Source organism: Coregonus lavaretus (assembly GCF_964263955.1).
Source record: "Coregonus lavaretus genome assembly, chromosome: 6".
NCBI lineage: Eukaryota > Metazoa > Chordata > Actinopteri > Salmoniformes > Salmonidae > Coregonus > Coregonus lavaretus.
The window spans coordinates 1,603,310-1,625,192 of NC_139993.1; the positions used below are offsets into that span (position 1 = coordinate 1,603,310).

General features: G+C 45.1%; 1 protein-coding gene across 1 annotated transcript; it reads left to right on the top strand.

The window, feature by feature from the left end:
- Positions 1-335: 335 nt before the first annotated feature.
- LOC311131305 (patatin-like phospholipase domain-containing protein 6) lies at positions 336-20,732 on the top strand (the record flags this gene model as incomplete). The annotated part of the gene is made up of 18 exons (XM_084164202.1): positions 336-463; positions 757-880; positions 1,133-1,322; positions 1,411-1,560; positions 1,813-1,876; positions 2,090-2,258; positions 2,539-2,721; positions 3,366-3,484; positions 3,878-4,034; positions 4,303-4,419; positions 4,628-4,697; positions 12,599-12,715; positions 14,677-14,825; positions 14,942-15,094; positions 15,516-15,635; positions 15,922-16,024; positions 17,662-17,819; positions 17,945-20,732. The coding sequence occupies 18 exons, from the start codon at positions 336-338 to the stop codon at positions 18,020-18,022; spliced, it is 2,349 nt and encodes a 782-aa protein (XP_084020328.1). The 3' UTR covers positions 18,023-20,732.
- Positions 20,733-21,883: the final 1,151 nt, after the last annotated feature.

Here is a 21,883-nt window from a genome sequence, read left to right on the forward strand (position 1 = left end):
ATTAGTTTAGAATTAGAGGTATGCGGTTTGTTGAATGAAATATACCAGTGGTCACTGACTGTTGAATATAAAACCATCTTTTACAAGTAGGTTGACTTCAGTTCCAAACATGCATTTCTCATTCTGTGTCACAACTGTCTCACTTGATAAGATGCTGGTTATTACTATCTCTCTGGTAATGGTAGAAAGGACGGAAGTGGCTAACACTTCCCCTAACCCTAGCATTATTGATCAGTTCCTGTGATATTTAAGCATAGTGACTGCCACCCCTAAGATACTGTCTGTGTTTTTTTCCTGATCTTGTGTGCTCTGTGCTGCCCGCTGTCTTTAGGATCATGAGAGAACAGCCCAGTGTGGTTCTGAGTGCAGCCCACACCGTAGCCATCCGCATGTCCCCCTTCGTCAGACAGATGGACTTCGCCATAGACTGGATGGCTGTGGAGGCCGGCAGAGCCCTCTATAGGTATCTGGACAAATCTTTTCTTATGGCAGTATTTTAATTTGACCAGTAAATCTGTATTAGTGAGTTTGTTCTTATTACAAGCAGGCCAACTTTTTCTGACTGACAGGATCACCTATCTCAAGGTACTTTTCTTTGACACGTTTCAAACTCTTAGTTTGATAAAGTTCCGCTTCCCTAGCCTTGCACAGACACGCTCAAATGTACACTGTCCTGAAACCAAACCACTTTTTTGGGGATCAGATGAAATCTGAACTCGCTGTTCTCCACCCCCTCTCCTCTCCTCCTATCATCAGGCAGGACGACCAGTCGGACTGCACCTACATAGTTCTGAACGGGCGTCTACGTTCTGTTATTCGTAAAGCTAACGGGAAGAAGGTGCTGGTAGGAGAGTACGGTCGAGGAGACCTCATAGGAGTGGTGAGACATTGGCCTATTTCTACAGCTCTCATCTTCCTTGTCTTTTATGTAAAGGCAGAATATGTTGTTACAATATTAGTTTATAAAGCTAATATTCAGAATAAAGTATACCTCCTAATGTATTTATATTAGACTTATGTGTGTGTAAAGTACATATTTGGGTTGTATTAGATTGATTAGATCATTGGGGACACTATACCTTTTTAAATCCATGATTTTTCAGCTCTTACTATCTCCTCCTGTTTTTCCCAGGTTGAGGCTCTGACCCGACAGCCCAGAGCCACCACGGTCCACGCAGTCAGAGACACAGAGCTGGTCAAGCTACCAGAGGGAACGCTCAACAACATCAAGAGGAGGTACCCTCAAGTGGTCACCAGGTTGATCCACCTGCTGGGACAGAAGATCCTGGGGAACCTGCAACAGGCTCACGGACCATTCTCAGGTGAGTGTGTGTGTGTGAGACACACACACACACACACACACACACTCTCTCGCGCTCTCTCTTCTAACCCCCTACCATCCTCTACCAGGTTCTGCCCTTGGCCTGTCCAGCGTAGCGTCCAGCCCTGACGTCACCAACCCGGCCAGTAACCTGTCCACTGTGGCCGTACTGCCCATCTGTGACGAGGTGCCAATCAACGCCTTCAACCTGGAGCTTAGCCACGCCCTCAGTGCCATAGGTAAACACTCCTAGAGACTAGCATAGCAACTGTCAATCAAACCCTGACTATGACTTGAACGTCCTGTTTCATATTAGTCAACAGTGAATACATCTGCATAATGTGACTAGATTCTGTGGACAATAAAGTTTTTCTGTTCTATTCTGTTCTTTACTATATTGTTACATTGAGCGACCATGATATCCCATTTCATATACATCAGTTGTTCTCTCTGAAATCTTAAACATATTCCAATTTGTCCTTGACGTGTAGGACCTACCCTGCTGCTGACCAGTGACATCATCAGAGAGCGACTAGGGGCCTCTGCTCTGGATAGGTCAGTTTGATGGCATCAGCCCAAAACTCTTATCTTACCTCCTGAAACTCCCTGAATTGTCCATCTCTCCTGTATTCCCTCTCTTTTATACCCTTGTGTCTCCATATAGACTTTCTCAACCCCATTTCTTCCTTTTCTATCCTCTCTTCTTCCTCTCCCTCCCTCTCTCCATATCAGTTGGTTGTTCTTAACTCTCCCTCTCCCCTCTAACAGTATCCATGAGTACCGTCTGTCTGGCTGGCTGGCCCAGCAGGAGGACATCAACAGGATAGTCCTGTACCAGACAGACAGCAGCATGACTCCCTGGACCCAGCGCTGCATCCGACAGGCTGACTGCATCCTCATCGTGGGCCTGGGGGACCAGGAACCTGCACTGGGACAGGTAGCAGTAACGGGGGAAGGGGTGAAGAGCTGGACGTTGGTTTGGGTGGGGCTCAATTGGAGGATGGGTTGCTAGTGTTTGGAGGATTGGTTGACCTATGAAGCTACTCTACTTACAAGCTGCCTAGTTGTTACATGTATTTGTTCAATTTCAAACTTTCATTGTGAAATTGTACACTGAAACCTCATATATTTAGAGATTGTTTTTAAAAAGCAGTCTAGTTCTGACTTCATCTTATCCTCAGCACTGTATCTAACCATGCCTCTCTCTCTCTCTCTAGTTAGAGCAGATGCTGGAGAACACAGCGGTGAGGGCCCTGAAACAGCTGGTGCTGCTCCATAAAGAGGACGGCTCGGGGCCCTCCAGGACCGTAGAGTGGCTCAACATGAGGAGCTGGTGCTCCGGACACCTCCACCTCCGCTGCCCCCGCCGGGTCTTCTCACGACGCAGTCCCTCAAAACTGGTACGACTCCCTGGGGAGATGCCATGACTTCTTTCTTTCTTTCTTTTTTACTTTCTCTCTTTCTAACTTTAGTTAGTTAGTTTTTTTCTTTCATTCATTCGTTTATTCATTAATTCCACACTCACCTTTGCCCACATCTGATTGTGTTCCTCCATTAAATGGAGGTTGATGACAGTTGTACAGAGAGCTCTGACGATGTGATAAGAGAGGAGGCTTGTCTGTTTGCAAGAAAAGGTTTTATGTATACTTTAATAGCCTGTTGAGGATGTCCTCTTAATCTAATATATATATATATATTTTTAACCTCTTATCTTGCACCGAGTGATGGCTCAAAATGAAGCACTTTGCTGTTCTACGAGTAACATGAGTTTTGGTTTTCAAGAGTAATAACAGTGCTTTAGCTACAAAGGCTTTGGGAAACCCAGTCCAGGTTGTTTTGGGGAAATTATCCATTGTCAAATAATGTTGGGCTCTTGATTGACAAGCTTACCAACCAATTACAGTGCTTCGGTGGATAGCAACTGTCGCTAACCAGGCCCAAGTCTGAATGGTTGGACAAGCTCTCGTTTCAAGCGCATGGAAGCCTATAAATTGCTCTGATTATCATCTGAATTTGACGTGTGTGTGTGTGTGCGCACGTGCAGAGGGAGGTGTATGAGAAGGTGTTTGAGAAGACAGCGGACAGACACAGTGATTTCTCTCGACTGGCCCGGGTCCTGACTGGGAACAGCATCGCTCTGGTGCTGGGAGGAGGGGGAGCCAGGTCAGTGGACTAAGTTTTTATAGGAACACCTCTATTTTGTACCAGACTCTATTTTGTACCAGACTCTATTTTGTACCAGACTCTATTTTGTAGATGATCAAGTAATACATTCTTTACTTCACATTATCTGCACCATCAAATGCATGTTTTCAATGACAGTCATGGGACCATAGCTCTTTGCATGAGAAGTCCTGTCTGTTGTTGATTATTATCAAGCTTTCTTGTAACATTGTCCTTCAGTGTATCTCTAGTTGTGAATTAGTCAAGTTATTTCAGATATTTTCCAATGAATGAAAGGAGTTGAAGAAATGCAGGCAAAATTAGTCTCTTTAGTCCTCAAACAGACAGTGAATTTCCTCCTCTCTGATTGGTTGTCGTCTGTCACTCTTGCAGAGGCTGCTCCCACGTGGGACTGATCAAGGCCATGGAGGAGGCAGGGATTCCCATCGACATCGTGGGCGGGACGTCCATCGGGTCGTTCATCGGGGCGCTGTACGCCGAGGAGAGGAGTGCGGTGCGCACCAAGCAGAGAGCCCGCGAGTGGTCCAAGGTCTGATCCTCCTACCGCTATACCATCATGCACTTCTCTTGTCCATATATCTGACCATTTGACACATTCCTTTGACAGGTGACATATTAGAGGGGATCAGTTTGAGCATTGCGAGGTACAAAATCACAAATCTTGATCACATAATGAGTGGTCATTTGGGATGCAAGGTGATTTGTGGATCAGTGATTCTGTGCAATGTCGATCTCAGACACGCTCAATATGAACCTTTTGTCTCACTCTATCTCCTTCCTTTCCTCCCTCCCTACAGGCCATGAACTCCGTATTCAAAACCATCCTTGACCTGACCTATCCCATCACCTCAATGTTCACTGGAGCCGCCTTCAACACCAGCATCTCCAAAGTGTTCCAGGACAAGCAGGCTGAGGTGAGAGGTCACTGTCTGTCAGTGCTACTAGAGATGTTTGTCTGTGAACGAAACTGGGCCACGTTCAGTAGGCAAACCTTGTGAAAAGTTGCAGAATAGCGCTGACGTGATTCCTACTTTTGGAGAGGCATATTTGTTCTACATATATTCTCCTGAACGTTCCTTATTCCGATTTTAATATCTAATGTATGTTCTATCCAACCATCAGGACCTTTGGTTGCCCTACTTCAACGTGACTACTGACATCACGGCGTCCGCCATGCGTGTGCACCAAGACGGTGAGTGACAGGCAGCTAACCGCTGTCCCCTCCCCCTCTCTGCTCTATCGCTGTTTATAAATGAACGACTCGATTTTGAAGTTATCTTGACCGCAGTATAGAAGTAATTGTCAAAATTCTTCAGGACTTTGAGTAGAAATTTGATAGCTGTTTGGATAGGTCTCAAGCAGTCAGACAAACACACACACACACGTGAGTTAGATATGTAGTTGTATAGTTTCTTTAGATATATTCTCCATATGTAACACTATTTAACTCAGTCCACTCACGCTGGTATGGCCCAATTTGACTTAGAACTAATATGTGGGATTGGCATGATTGTTAATTCCTAAAGTAAATCAGCGATGGATGATGACAGCTAATTTAGATTAGAACACCCTGGTTTTACTGAATCAGAGTGTGGGTTATGAGATTAAAATCCTAGCCCTTAATTTAGATAAATTGGTTAGATTCAGCATGTCTTTCAGCTTTATAATATGAATAGGGGGTCATACAATTGGTATACTGGAGTAAAATCATATTTTATCTGTTTAATATGTTCATCCATTGACTCATTGACTGACACTTAATATATGGATTGTTTATGTATGTGATGACTGACTGACTGAGAAATGCACTACCACTAACTGTAGCTAGAATAGTCCTAGAGGCTGGGAGTACGACCCCTGCTGACCTCTTGGGGTCAAAGGCCACAACCTTTTGGCTTGTGGAAGGAAGCCTACCCCCAAATCCAGTGTTAGTACATGTTGCATGCATTCATTATCACCGGTAATGTCCACTAGTTTCTAAGAGCAAAGGCATTTATGTACTGATTTTAGGCAAATGTAGCAAATGAGTCCTCCTTGATCCTGGATTTGGGGTGTCACAAGGTTGTGGGGTCCCCCAGTTATATCTTGGATGCTCGTCTGCACTTGGCATGTTTACTAACGGCGAGAGCAAAGCTTTACGATGCTATCTTCCTGTGTCTCTATTTACCTATCAGCTTCCTCCTCCCTAGTGTGACGTCACTTCCTGTTGACACAGCCTAGTGCACTCATCTCTGTTGCTCTCCATCTCTTTCCCGTTCTTTCTTTCTATCGCAAACATAACAGGTTATTCCTCCTACCTTTCTCACATGTGTTTTATGTCTAAAACATGTCTTAAAACAACACCAAACAAACCATGCCACAGTGACTTCCCTAATGTTCATTTGCTAATATGGGGACACTTTTACCATCTGCTGGATAGGCCATACTATTAGCCTGGTCGCAAATCTGTTGGTGGGTAGACGGCACAAACAGATCTGGGACCAGGCTAGTGTAATATAGGCGTAGTGTAGTGTGCTAGTCGCTGATCCTTCCACCCCTGTCCGCGTCAACAAGTAGGATCCAGAACACTTTTCCCTTGCTTTACCCCTCTGCACCCTAACGCCACTCCCTCCATCCCTCCCTCCCTCGCTTCCCGTAGTTTCCCCCAATGTGCTTTTCTTTCATACGGCTCTAAATTTCCATTACTGGAGTCATACACACAGGAATAGAGTGAAGTTGCCCCTAGACGCTGATCTTGGGTCAGTTATGTATTTCCCCCAATAAAGGTTAAGTTTAGTATTGGGGAGCGGAAGCTGATCCTAGATCTGTACATAGAGGAAACTTCACCCGTAGCCTACACCACACATGGTCAGAGAGCAATGTCTGCAGCTCCGAGTGAGTGGGCAGTTTTAACACCAACCTCAGGGTATTTCAATAGAGGAAGTTCCACCGTTGGCGCATTAGTAACGCAAGGACTTTACGAGTTCATGGTGGCACTATTTGGTTTATGCAACACCCCATGTTTCCACAAGCCAATGAATGGTACAGTCTCTGACGTTGTGTAAATTGAGCATCATTTAGTCATAATTTTTTATGTTACGCTAGTCGCTAGACCTGTAGCTTAATTTCAAGATGGCGGCTTTTAGAGTATGGTCATAGCCATCAAGTTTATAGATCCTGCGTCGTGTGTGCTAGCTAACTCTACCTGGCTTGTAGATGGATCTTTCTCGATCTTCCTTTGTGATCTTTTTCTAACTCTTACTTATCTCTTTCACTGGTCTCCACTATCTATCATTCTCTCTCTCGATCCCTTTCTCCGAGAATGTCGGTGCATTTTGTAGTAATCTTCTTGTTTGTTGTCGGCTGCTATCTATCTAACCAAGCTAATAATAATTCTTACACACTAAACAAAACTGTGGCTGTTGATAGCCTGGGAAAGAGTAGAAATACGCTGAGTGTACAAAACATTAGGAACACCTTCCTAATATCGAGTTGCACCCCCTTTTGCCCTCAGAACAGCCTCAATTCATCGGGTCATGGACTCCACAAGGTGTTGAAAGTGTTCTACAGGGATGCTGGCCCATGTTGACTCCAATGCTTCCCACAGTTGTGTCAAGTTGGCTGGATGTCCTTTGGGTGGTGGACTGTTCTTGATACACACAGGAAACTGTTGAGCGTGAAACCCAGCAGCGTTCCCGTTCTTGACGCAAACCGTTGCGCCTGGCACCTACTACCATTCCACATTCAAAGGCACTTACATCTTTTGTCTTGCCCATTAACCCTCTGAATGGCACACATACACAATCCATGTCTCAATTGTCTCAAGGCTTAAAATCCTGCTTTAACCTGTCTCCTCCCGTTTATCTACACTGATTTTGAAGTGGATTTAACAAGTGACATCAATAAGGGATCATAGCTTTCACCTGGTCAGTCTGTCATGGAAAGAGCAGGTGTTCCTAATGTTTTGTACACTCAGTGTATGTAGGTCTCCATTTTCCAATGAGGTTTATAAACTAATACATGGTTATGGTGTTCATGGTTCCTTTGAGTGGTTTAGGAGAGTAAATGAACAACACCCTTTAGCTATAAGATTGAAATTCAGTGAAATATTAATGCTGTGACGCTATTGAGTTTTTTTTGTCTATCTGTATTTTAGAAAATTCAATCATTATCTACAGTTCTGTCTGTGCAATCTGTTTTAGTTCTAGAACTGGCCTCTTAGTTGTTGTTTTTAGTTCTAGAAACGTTGCTTTATGTTACCTGACCATGTTCACTGAAGGTTTTAGATTGTATACGTCAGATACAATTTCAGGTCGTTTACGTTTTAGATTGTATACGTCGAGCTCTGGACATGTTTTGCCTCTCCCTTTTGTCTCCTGCTCTTTTCTCTCCTTCACTCTCTCTATATACAGTATCTTGCCATCTCTAGCTCTGTCTTGCTCCTAGGGTTACAACATTCTCAGGTTTTTCAGAAATCCCGGTTGGAGGATTCCCAGAATCAATTGGGAATTCTTCAACTGGAATTTCCCCCAACAAATACGGGAAATTTAGGAACGTTTGTGACTATTTGGAACCCTACTCGCTCCTCTCTCCTTTGTTTCACTCCTTTTCTATTTTTCTCTCTCTCTCTTTCTCTGGCGCTCTGTCTTTCTCTGGCTCTTTCTCTCTCTCTCTCCCTCTCTTTCTCTGGCTCTGTCTGTCTCTGCCTCACTCTCTCTCTCTCTCTCTCTCTCTCTCTCTGTCTTTCTCTGGCTGTCTCTCTCTCTCTGTCTTTCTCTCTCTCTCTCCCTCTCTTTCTCTGGCTCTGTCTGTCTCTGCCTCGCTCTCTCTCTCTGTCTCTCTCTCTCTCTCGGTCTTTCTCTGGCTGTCTCTCTCTGTCTTTCTCTGGCTCTCTCTCTCTGGCTCTCTCTGTCTCTGTCTCTCTCTCTCTCTCTCTCTCCTCTCTCTCTCTGTCTTTCTCTGGCTCTGTCTGTCTCTGTCTGTCTGTCTCTCTCCTCTCTCTCTCGGTCTTTCTCTGGCTGTCTCTCTCTCGTCTTTCTCTGGCTCTCTCTCTCTGTCTTTCTCTGTCTCTCTCTCTCGCTGTCTTTCTCTGGCTCTGTCTGTCTCTGGCTCTGTCTCTCTCTCTCTGTCTGTCTCTGTGTGACGTGGGGCTATCTGTCCATGTGTGATGTCCCCTCTCCATCTTCCATTCTGACAGGCTCGCTGTGGCGCTATGTTAGAGCGAGTGCCTCCTACACCCCCTACTTACCTCCCCTCTGCGACCCCAAGGATGGCCACCTGCTTGTGGATGGTTGCTATGTTAACAATGTCCCAGGTCAGAATTCAAAGTTCAAACCCGACCCGTCTCACCCCTCAATCCCAAAAGGAGTTGTAGAAGTTGCTCCTGACCACTGATACAGGGTCAGATATTATTTTCACCCACCTGATGGTTAATGTTAGGATTGGGGTTATGTCATCTGATCCCAGATCTGCGATTAGGGGCAACTTCTACCTTAAGCTCCTTGAAACGACCGACAATCAACCACTCCCTCCCCCTCCCTCCTTCCCACGTTCCGTCTCACCTTAACCCCACCTGACTAGTCGGACATTGGGAACCCATGGTTTGGAAGGAAAGTTAGGCTAATAATACAGTGTATATTTCGGTATGTGAGTGGAGGGGTTGCAATGTTCGCTCCCCTACACCCACCACCACCCATTCTTAACACCAATACTTCTCTATTCAATTTGGCTTCAATAGTTTACGCTCATACACACGTCAGTTCCGAATTGGCTTTGTCCTGCCCCCCAATGTCAGTAAGCCCCTCCCCCTCGCCTCCGGATTGGCAGTGAGGCTTTGCTCATGCAGGTACATATCCATGGGTCAGACAGAGAGGTGCATGATGGTCCTGCTTCTGGTGCCCCGCCCCCTCCCTGTTTTTGGTTCTCCATGCTACTCTACTTCATCTCCCAAGTTCTACTGCACTTGGCTGGTATACTACACACCAAGACTACACACTCGCCTGCTTTTTCCTGAGCATGGCACACAGGCCTTTCCCTAAGGCCTTTCCATGCAGCTTGCTGCTTGTTGTTTCCCACTTTCTAAAGCTTTAAGCTTGGGTCTCAGTCACTTCTTCGTCAGTGTAGGTCCATAGGTTATATATTTTGCATATCGACCTACAGTGAGGGGAAAAAAGTATTTGATCCCCTGCTGATTTTGTATGTTTGCCCACTGACAAAGACATGATCAGTCCATAATTTTAATGGTAGTTTTATTTGAACAGTGAGAGACAGAATAACAACAACAAAATCCAGAAACGCATGTCAAAAATGTTATCAATTGATTTGCATTTTAATGAGGGAAATAAGTATTTGACCCCTCTGCAAAACATGACTTAGTACTTGGTGGCAAAACCCTTGTTGGCGATCACAGAGGTCAGACGTTTCTTGTAGTTGGCCACCAGGTTTGCACACATCTCAGGAGGGATTTTGTCCCACTTCTCTTTGCAGATCTTCTCCAAGTCATTAAGGTTTCGAGCCTGACGTTTGGCAACTCGAACCTTCAGCTCCCTCCACATATTTTCTATGGGATTAAGGTCTGGAGACTGGCTAGGCCACTCCAGGACCTTAATGTGCTTCTTTTTTAGCCACTCCTTTGTTGCCTTGGCTGTGTGTTTTGGGTCCTTGTCATGCTGGAATACCCATCCACGACCCATTGTCAATGCCCTGGCTGAGGGAAGGAGGTTCTCACCCAAGATTTGACGGTACATGGCCCCGTCCATCGTCCCTTTGATGCGGTGAAGTTGTCCTGTCCCCTTAGCAGAAAAACACCCCCAAAGCATAATGTTTCCACCTCCATGTTTGACGGTGGGGATAGTGTTCTTGGGGTCATAGGCAGCATTCCTCCTCCTCCAAACACGGCGAGTTGAGTTGATGCCAAAGAGCTCGATTTTGGTCTCATCTGACCACAACACTTTCACCCAGTTCTCCTCTGAATCATTCAGATGTTCTTTGGCAAACTTCAGACGGGCCTGTATATGTGCTTTCTTGAGCAGGGGGACCTTGCGGGCGCAGTAGGATTTCAGTCCTTCACGGTGTAGTGTGTTACCAATTGTTTTCTTGGTGACTATGGTCCCAGCTGCCTTGAGATCATTGACAAGATCCTCCTGTGTAGTTCTGGGCTGATTCCTCACCGTTCTCATGATCATTGCAACTCCACGAGGTGAGATCTTGCATGGAGCTCCAGGCCGAGGGAGATTGACAGTTATTTTGTGTTTCTTCGATTTGCGAATAATCGCACCAACTGTTGTCACCTTCTCACCAAGCTGCTTGGCGATGGTCTTGTAGCCCATTCCAGCCTTGTGTAGGTCTACAATCTTGTCCCTGACATCCTTGGAGAGCACTTTGGTCTTGGCCATGGTGGAGAGTTTGGAATCTGATTGATTGATTGCTTCTGTGGACAGGTGTCTTTTTATACAGGTAACAAGCTGAGATTAGGAGCACTCCCTTTAAGAGTGTGCTCCTAATCTCAGCGTGTTACCTGTATAAAAGACACCTGGGAGCCAGAAAATATTTATTTCCCCACATAAAATGCAAATCAATTTATAACATTTTTGACATGTGTTTTTTCTGGATGTTTTTGTTGTTATTCTGTCTCTCACTGTTCAAATAAACCTACCATTAAAATTATAGACTGATCATGTCTTTGTCAGTGGGCAAACGTACAAAATCAGCAGGGTATCAAATACTTTTTTCCCTCACTGTAGCTATAGGAATAAAACATTTAGCGTTCTCTTTAGGGTTTGAAGCTGATCCTATGGTATCGGGATATAAAGGTTTTGTGTTGAGATCGGAGAAGATCACCATATAGGCTATTTCATGTTTGTTTTTTAATTGTGGTCTAGTCCATTTAAATGTGTCCATTTGTCTGTCTGTTCGTCCATCGCTTGATCCTCGGTCGTCATACCGAGCAGTGCTTATAATGGCTTATAAATGGCTTATGTCAACCATTTGCCCCCCCCCCCCAGCAGCTACACCTCCCCCCTGACTTGCCTTGCGCCCATGTATGTGCATGTGTCCGTGTACTGTACGCATCTATATATTCTTACATATATATAGATGAGTGTCGCTGATGCTACCCGTTTCCCGTTAGCTTTTTCTAGCGAGATGTCAAAAATGTTCTGGATCCTACCGACGCCCATAGACGTACATACAGTTCCATCGGTCTTGTTAATGAAAGACTTGATTGAAGCCTCAAATTAAATGTGGGCTGAAAATGGTGACTATGCGTTTGTTAGTACTTCTAAGTCCAGAACAGTTCAGTTCAATGATTCCACACTGAAATTCTTCAGTCTCGTATGTCCCCTTCAAACTCCACACACACACACACACAGCAGCATCCTTCTCTTCCTCTGGTGCTCCTTCTCCTTCCAATCCATGCAGCGCCCAGCCTCCCCCTGCCCTCTGCTGGTCCGGAGTGGTATTACAGGACCACAGCTCTGGGCAGGGCTGGCTGGTTGCCCCTAACATGTTCACTAGTGTCTGAGAGATCTCCAAATGCTGTGACCAGACTACCAACCTCCAGTGCTCCTTGTGTCTAGTTGGGGAGTCAGGGACCTGAAGGCTAGGTTTAAAAGGTTCCTCATACCTGTATTTTTGGTGATTTTCCCTTTTGTATGTTTTCACCAAGTGCTGTAAAACAGACAATTTGTATAAATGGTTATAAAAGCTTCACTTTGGCTGGATAACCTTTCACAAGTGTTAACTCACAAGGAGCATAAGGTTGTGGTTGGGGACAGAGTCTGGAGATCGAACCAACCCTTGATACTCTTTGGCTGCACCCTTACCCCTGTACCCTGTGCCTAGGCCTGACATACACACACACACACACACACACACACACACACACACACACACAGGTCTCTGTGCATGGTAAGGTGGTTCGGGGATACAGAAGCAATTTGAGAGGTTGGGCAGCACCACATTCCCACCTCTGGGTTAACCAATTGGGATTGCACCCTTTGGTTTGGGGATATGGTCTGCTGCCAAAACGCATGACTAACCTGAGACTTTACGCCAACATTATTGAGATGTTATCCCCCCTCCCCTCCCCTCCCTCCCCCTGGGTGTGGCTCACAGGGTCACTGTGGCGCTATGTGAGGGCGAGCATGACCCTCTCAGGGTACCTGCCGCCCCTCTGCGACCCCAAAGATGGAAACTTGCTTATGGACGGGGGCTACATCAACAACCTGCCAGGCAAGTAGATGAGGAGGAGAACAGGAAAGGAGGAGGGAGGGGGTAGTAGGATATTTTCAGTTATTTTAGTTGGGGGGGGGGGGGGGATTGAGAGATCGTCCATGGGTAAGTATGTATGTGCGAGGGCTGTCATTGACGATGGTGGAGATGATAGTTTGACAGAATTCTGTTGTTTTGTCTTCAATCTGAGCAGTGGGAATGAGCGTTCAATTAATTTCCATTGTCAAAATGTAATTTGCCAACATTATTTTCAAAATATATCCATAGATTGACTGAAAAGAAAACAAATATGTAAATGAACCCCATAGTGTATTTGAAATTGGTCTATAACATGCTTTCAGCGCAGGATCAATCTTTACTGTCAGATGGGAGGAAATGCAGCACAGATCGTCCAGTGTGTTAGTGATTGTGGACACTGGTGATACAAACTATCCCATTGTCCAGTATCCACAAGCTGTTTAAATCAATACTAAATCAACAAGAGTTTCAGAAAGCTATGTGTCTGTCAGTAAGGCTTCCTGGTGTCTTACTGGCTGAGAACATCTAAAGGGGCGGGACATACCGTATTCCTCAGATTATTGGGGTGTTGATAGAGTTGTGATTTATTTGGGCAACGTAAAAACGATATACAGTTAGCTTTCTCAATTCCATAAAACAAAACAATAGCCCGTGCTTCTAAATCAGTGACTTCCAAGACACCAGTCGGCTCTGACAGTACATTCCCTTCCAGTTTGAATACGAAACATAGCATCAGGCCCCTCAACAAACTGGTATTCATTAGAATGTTACCAACTTGGGCGTTCTACCAAATGGATGGATTGTTACATTCCAACTGGAAAAAGGACAACTTGAAACATTTTATTTCTGCATGCTACTCAAATCTTCTACTATGTTACTCTTATCTCCTCTGGAAGTCATCATTGTAGCGTGCAGAAAATAAATATGAAACACAAACCCATGTTTCACAAACCTGATGAAATTTAACATCATCCTTCTCCATTTTGGATGAATCCGGTTTATTTAGATGTAGAAGCTCCTTGTGGTTTGTGCAACATGGTCGGATGGCTTAGAGGTCTACTATGTATTATGTGATGATTTGATGATTTGGGTGGACACACCCACAGAGTTGGACCCAGTGTTTTTCAGGCTAAAGCAATGACAAGTCTCACATTCTTAAAGGCAGAAGAGGCGCAATGCCATAGTAACCATAGAGTGTTGACGATGGATTTAGATAGCTAGGACCCATAGAACTAACGCTAATGATAGAAGTTTAAGCTCTTCAAAATTAGGCTTGGCTCATTTTGACATTTTTGTCATTTAGTAGACACTGTTATCCAGAGCGACTTACAGGAGAAATTAGGGTTAAGTGCCTTGCTCAAGGGCACATCGTTTCATCATTTCAACCAGCAACCTTTCAGTTACTGGCCCAACACTCTTAACCACTAGGCTATCTGCCAGTTCCTTAAACACATTGGGACAACACTGTGGAGTGGACTGGTGGGACCTGCACCCTTCACAGGGTACTTGGTCTCAAACACTCGCTGGGACTCGCACCATAAACACACACACCAAGGCAGCATTATCAACAATGCAGGAGCAAACGAAAGGTGGAAATTAGAATTCACCCAATTGGGACCATAAGAATTCACATTGGGACCATGTAGTAGGGCGATATGAGTAGATTTACTGTATAAAACTGGAAATTAAATTAAGTTTGATGTGATTATCCAGTGAGTGACGTAATGCAGCCAATTGGGGTGTCTGTTTTTGGTGGAGTGAATTTGAATATGTTAATGAAGTATAGGAAGGACAACGGTCCTATTATGAAATAACCACAATAACCTCAGACTGGTTTTTCCTTATTGTCCCTGCTGCCGGCTCGTGTACGTCCGTGTTTTTGTTTCGCTACGTGTGTGTGTGTGTGTGTGTGTGTGTGTGTGTCACAACGTGACATCCCACAGCGGACATCGCAAGAAACATGGGCGCCAAGACGGTCATCGCCATCGACGTAGGTAGCCAGGACGAGACGGACCTCTGTAACTACGGCGACAGCCTGTCGGGCTGGTGGTTGCTGTGGAAACGGATCAACCCCTGGGCGGAGAAAGTGAAGGTGAGATGATCAACGCAGATGACCCCACACACCAACACGCGCACACACTCAATCACACACACTCTCTCACTTACACACACACACACACTCACACACTATCGTCTATACCCACCCAGGTTCCAGACATGGCAGAGATCCAGTCCAGGCTGGCCTATGTGTCGTGTGTACGTCAGCTGGAGGTGGTTAAGAAGAGTGCCTACTGCGAGTACATCAGACCACCCATCGACCGCTTCAAGACAATGGACTTCGGCAAGTTTGATGAGATCTACGTGAGTTCCACAATTCCTTCTCAACACCTCTCTCCCTCCCTCCCCCCCTCCTCTACGTTCCTCCCCCCTCATCTCCCTTCTCCCCCCTCATCTCCCTTCTCCCCCCCCCCCTCCTCCTCCTCTCGCTCCATTTCTTTCTCTGATGTATCTTCTCCTTATACAGGCTCTGGGATATGTTCAAAGTGTATTTACATTGATGATAACTTTTGTTATGTAATAATGTTAGAGAGAAGCACATTTTAGATAACAGCTGACATTAAGTCTGGTAAAATACACAGTCTCCTGTTCATAGCTAACAAATCTCACGGTAAAAGACCTTCTTCGGAGCTTGGTCTCCAACAGACTCTAGTCATATTGCTTGTTACTGTAGCACATGGTCTGTCACCCCAGGCTAACCTCTCCTGTCCTCTCTGTCTGTCAGGATGTGGGCTACCAGCATGGTAAGCTGCTCTTCACCGGCTGGGCCCGTGGTGACATTATCCACAACATGCTCAAGGACCACCGCTCGGCAGACTACAACGACAGCAAGACTAAGACGGACGTGAGTCACTCACACACACACACACACGAACACACACACACGTCACAAACCTTACATTTACCATCTCACAGCTGCTCCACTTTACATTATCCATTAGCACGTAGTTACATTTCTATAACGTTTTTATAACCGCCCTTACATTATGACATTCTCCTAATATAACATTTACCTAACGTTATTATAACATTCCCATGACATTCTCTTGTTTTAAGCTGTGCTCGTTATTACATGTTACATGAATTCTAACATTCTTGTAACATTAGGACATTCTCTTGTTGTATTCCAGTCCTGTACGTGTCCAGGATCCGACTTCACTGACCTGGCTGAGATAGTGTCCAGGATTGAGCCGGTCCAGACCTACGTCGATCCTGACACTGATGCTGCTGAGGGTAAGAGGCTATTATAAAGTGGAAAATGTACCGAAGTCTGGTTGAGCAGTAACACTGCCCCCACGGCGATAAGGGTTTGAGCCTTTGCCCTTTATCTCTGTTTCCCTCTTTACCCGTCTCCTGACTCTTCCAAGTGTCCTGCAATAAAATAATAATCAGAGCTCCAGAGCCAGTGTCCACAAAGCCTCTCAGAGTAGGATTGCTGATCTTTAATCAGTTTTGCCTTTTATATCATAATGAATAAGATTGTATGGAATGATCCTAGATCAGCACTCCTGCTCTGAGACTCTGTGAGTAAGGGCCCTGGTCGCCTTTAAAACATATTGAATGTATCTTTACTTAAATTGTAGCTCCTTTACGATAGGAATATACCTGGAGAGATACACTATATATACAAAAGTATGTGGACACCCCTTCAAATTAGTGGATTCGGCTATTTCAGCCACACCTGTTGCTGACAGGTGTATAAAATCTCCATAGACAAACATTGGCAGTAGAATGGCCTTACTGAAGAGCTTAGTGACTTTCAACGTGGCACCGTCATAGGATGCCACCTTTCCAACAAGTCAGTTTGTCAAATTTCTGCCCTGCTAGAGCTGCCCCAGTCAACTGTATTATTGTGAAGTGGAAACGTCTAGGCTCAGCCGCGAAGTGGTAGGCCACACAAGCTCACAGAACGGGACCGCCGAGTGCTGAAGCGTGTGAAAATCGCCTGTCCTCGGTTGCAACACTCACTACCGAGTTCCAAACTGCCTCTGGAAGCAACGTCAGCACAATAACTGTTCATCTGGAGTTTCATGAAATGGGTTTCCATGGCTGAGCAGCCTCCTAAGATCACCATGCGCAATGCCAAGCATCGGCTGGAGTGATGTAAAGCTTGCCGCCATTGGACTCTGGAGCAGGGGAAAGGTGTTCTTTGGAGTGATGAATCACGCTTCACCATCTGGCAGTCCGACGGACGAATCTGGGTTTGGCGGATGCCAGGAGAACGCTACCTGCCCGAATGCAACTGTAAAGTTTGGTGGAGGAGGAATAATGGTCTGAGGCTGTTTTTCATGGTTCGGGCTAGGCCCCTTAGTTCCAGTGAAGGGAAATCTTAACGCTACAGCATACAATGGCATTCTAGACAATTCTACGCTTCCAACTTTGTGGCAACTGTTTGGGGAAGGCCCTTTCCTGTTTCAGCATGACGATGCCTCCGTGCACAAAGCGAGGTCCATACAGAAATGGTTTGTCGAGATCGGTGTGGAAGAACTTGACTGGCCTTCAGAGCCCTGACCTCAACGCCATTGAACACCTTTGGGATGAATTGGAATGCCGACTGTGAGCCAGGCCTAATTGCCCAACATCAGTGCCCGACCTCACTAATGCTCTTGTGGCTGAATGGACGCAAGTCCCCGCAGCAATGTTCCAACATCTAGTGAAAAGCCTTCTCAGAAGAGTGGAAGCAGTTTATAGCAGCAAAGGGGGGACCAACTCCATATTAAAGCCCATAATTTTGGAATGAGATGTTCGACGAGCACGTGTACACATACTTTTGGCCATGTAGTGTCTCACATGGCAGTCTTCAGTCTTGTTGCTAGCGCAGTATGGCTGGTCTCTTTCATAGTGTATAACTGTGTCTGTGTGTCCCACAGCGGGGGACGAGTCGGACTGCCTGACGGAGTATGAGGAGGACGGGATGGACACGGTGAGAGAAGAGGAGGAGGAAGAGGAGGAGGAAGAGGAAGAGGGGGAACAGGAACTCGATGACCACTCCCCCGTAGAGTGGGACCAGAACGGAGTCTTCCAGGTGGTATGTCTAACACACACACAGATACATGGACACCATATCAACATCATAGACTCTCACTCACTTTCACTCACTCACTCACACACACTCATCCTACTGTTAGTAGTGACTGTGTGTTGTTCCTCTAGGATGAGGAGAAGTCAGTCCGCCAGCGGTGGAAAACAGAAGGTGACTCCAACACCTACTCCGAGCTCTCCGACTGCTGACAGGAGGAGGGAAACATTAGAAATAGAGACTTTGGGTCCAAGAACTATGAGGAAGTGAGGAAAGGAGAGATAAGAGTCAGGCTCTGGGTCCAAAAACTGAGGTGGAGGTGGAAGATGAGAGTTGTATATCGGGCAACTTCTGCAGCTACTGTAGCTTAAGAAATACTTTTTTTTTTAAGGGAGTAGACTTCATTTACATTTTAGTAATTTAGCAGACGCTCTTATCCAGAGCGACTTACAGTTAGTGAGTGCATACATTTTTTCATACTGGTCCCCCGTGGGAATCGAACCCACAACCCTGGCGTTGCAAGCGCCATGCTCTACCAACTGAGCTACACAGGACTTAATTTCAACCTCTAAGCCAGGGATCTCCAACCCTGATCCTGGAGAGCTACCGTCCTGTAGGTTTTCACTCCAACCCTAATCTACCACACCAGGGTAGCGTTCCAGGAACAGGGTTGGAGAGCCCTGCTCTAACCCCTGACCCTTAACCCCTAACCCCTTGGACCACTGGTGCCCAGTGTGACTTGGACCATGAATGGACCCTCTCCAATCTGAAGATGGACTCAACTGGAACCCCTCCACTCTACCTCCCTCCCACCACTCCACTCCTGCCAAAGGTGTCCCTCATACCACAGGGAACACATTAATACTTGGTTAAAGTTGAACACCTAGTCTCTTTAAGCTTTCAGCTCCAATGCTTTGGCCCTGTTCAGACTCTGTCTGCATGTCCTGTCTTTCCATAATTAGGAGTTGGCGAGGGTGGGTGGGTGTGTGTGTGTGTCATTACGATTTATTTGCTAGTAGTAGTGTTGATGTTGACTGGCGTGTTGATGTTGACTGGAGTGTTGATGTTGACTGGAGTGTTGATGTTGACTGCAGAGAGGGATGTAAAAGACTGATAAAGAAATGAAAAAGATGTGCAAAACCGCTGCTGTGCACAAACAGTAGAAAGACGGATGTAAACTTAACAAAAATAGAAACACTACATGCAACAATTTCAACAATTTTACTGAGTTACTGATCATGTAAGGAAATCCGTCAATTGAAATTCATTAGGCCCTAATCTATGGATTTGACTGGGCAGGGGCGCAGCCATGGGTGGGCCTGGGAGGGCATAGGTCCACCCACTTGGGAGCCCGGCCCACCCACTGGTGAGCCATGCCCAGCCAATCGGAATGACTTTTTCCCCACAAAAGGGCTTTATTACAGACAGAAATACTCCTCAGTTTCATCAGCTGTCCGGGTGGCTGGTCTCAGACGATCCCGCAGGTGAAGAAGCCGAATGTGGAGGTCCTGGGCTACATGGTCTGCGGTTGTGAGGCCGGTTGTACGTACTGCCAAATTCTCTAAAACGACGTTGGAGGTGGCTTATGGTAGAGAAATGAACATTCAATTCTCTTGCAACAGCTCTGGTGGACATTACTGCAGTCAGCATGCCAATTGCACGCTCTCTCAACTTGAGACATCTGTGGATTGTGTTGTGTGATAAAACTGCACATTTTAGTGGCCTTTTATTGTCCCCAGCACAAGGTGCACCTGTGTAATGATCATGCTGTTTAATCAGCTTCTTGATATGCCACACCTGTCAGGTGGTTGGATTATCTTGGCAAAGGACAAATGCTCACTAACAGGGATCTAACAAATGTGTGCACAAAATGAGAGTATGGAAAATGTCTGGGTTCTTTTATTTCAGCTCATGAAACATGGGACCAACACTTTACATGTTGCGTTTTACATTTTTGTTCAGTGTATATTAATTGGATGTTGAAGTAGCGAGATTAAAATGTGTAGAGAGGTGTGTGTCAATGGTTTCCACCATGCTTGTTCCAAGCAGAGGATAACAATGCCTTTTTAACCTGAGTTTAACCCATTAAAAACAATGGAGAGGGGAGACTTTGCCAATGGACTTTTAGTATATAAACCACCCTCCTCCCTACTAGCCTAATGCTTGCTGTGTACTCCCTAACCCACAAGTGTCAAACTCATTCCACGGAGGGCAGAGTGTCTGCGGGTTTTCACTCCTCCCTTTTACTTGATGAATTAAGGTCACTAATTAGTAAAGAACTTCCGTCACCTGGTTGTCTAGCTCTTAATTGAAAGGAAAAACCAATAACCTGCAGACTTGGAATGAGTTTGACACCCCTGCCCTAACCTCTCAAATGGTCACAGAATAATTTAATTGAGTCTAAACTCTGTAATATGGACCTCTTTTAGAATTAACATAACTATATATACACACTATACATACTTTACAGCTGTTAATACTCATAAATATGTATATAATAAATAATTTCTATGTCAATGTTTTTCTGCTGCAAAACTTGGACTCTTAAATCCATTCAAACGTGCACTGAATGTTTTTTTTTGCCAATTTTGTATTATTTATTTGTTTTGTTTTAGCACTGGCTTTTTTTAAATAGCTTTTTTTTTTTACACTGAACGAAAAGGGAAAAAATCAAAATGGAGAATTCTAATTACAGACGTGAATTATGAACTGTACTGTCCTTTTTCTTATTAGCTTGGGTTTTGCTATTTTGCACTGATGAATATATAGAATAATTCCTTGGTTGGAAATTAGATTTTTGTTTTATTTGCATCTGCCTTAAGATGCCCTATGGAGACAGAATGGAGATGGTATGGGATGGAATTTCAATTTAAAGAAATGTTAAAATGCATACTGAATAATAAATCTAAATTATAATGCAAACATTGTTTCTATTTTATAACCGGTAGAGGAGAGGATTTCTCCGGAAACTTTGCTTTTACTGTACCTGTAGTTTCTGAAGTTGTCCACAGGAGGGAGCCCTCTTCATTCAACGTGATGAGAAAACCCCAACACTGCTCAACTGAATCATCATAGTTTGCCAGTGCCACACCTCCCTCTCTCTACACAGCAGAGGTGGATGTGCAGAAACACGTCCAGAAGCGGCTTCCAAATCATCCATCCCTCTCCAACCCCCTCGCGCCACATCTCTGGGTACTGCGTCTACAGTTCCCCCTCAGTGAAATTACTCAACCACATTACATGACTTGACATGACCATTCCCTCCAATAACAGTCTTTGGATGCTTGTGCAAGTGATCTAACATGATCTTCTCTCTCTCTGGAGGCGTTCATTGTATTGCTATGTGTAGACCTACTGCACTAATATCGCTACATGGTATGTTAAAGCCACTAACATGAAAAGTCCCATGACGCTTTCTAACCTGTTTTGTCCTATGTTGTCCAGAAGCTGATGACAGGATGTTTCATCATAACCTATGTAGTGTTACATCAAACCATGCACTGTGGTGGTAGAAATTGACTAACAGGATATTAAGAATGAAGTGACACACACAGAGAAAAAGAATACTGTGAAGTGAGCTACTGTATCACAGACACATTCCTCCTTACATATAACCTGTAAGTACACTCAAGATGAGTCAGGTTGGTTCTATCAAGATAATAGCACTCCCCTGCAGTTTAACAAAATTGGTTCTACCCTGAACTGCAGATACCATATGTAATTAATAAGTGTATATACCATATGTGCATGTGTCAGTGGTGGCTGATTACTCGATCTCTCTTTCACTTTAGTGTCAACTGTTGCAACACGCCTGCCCTCCGCTGCAGCCTATCTGTTCATCTTTGATGCCAGGCTGATTGAAGGAGAGGAGAAGGGGATGGGGTAATAGCAGGGTTGTAAAAGTAACTTGACACCACAGAACAAACACAATGAACCACACCTCCCTACCGCTCTCTTTCTCACTCACTCGTTCTCTGGCCCTCTTTGACCGTATTAGGTAGAGAAGTCATGAAAACGCCTACATTGGGGAATTGGGGATTAGTCCATCATGACTGGGGCTAGTTTTCATACTC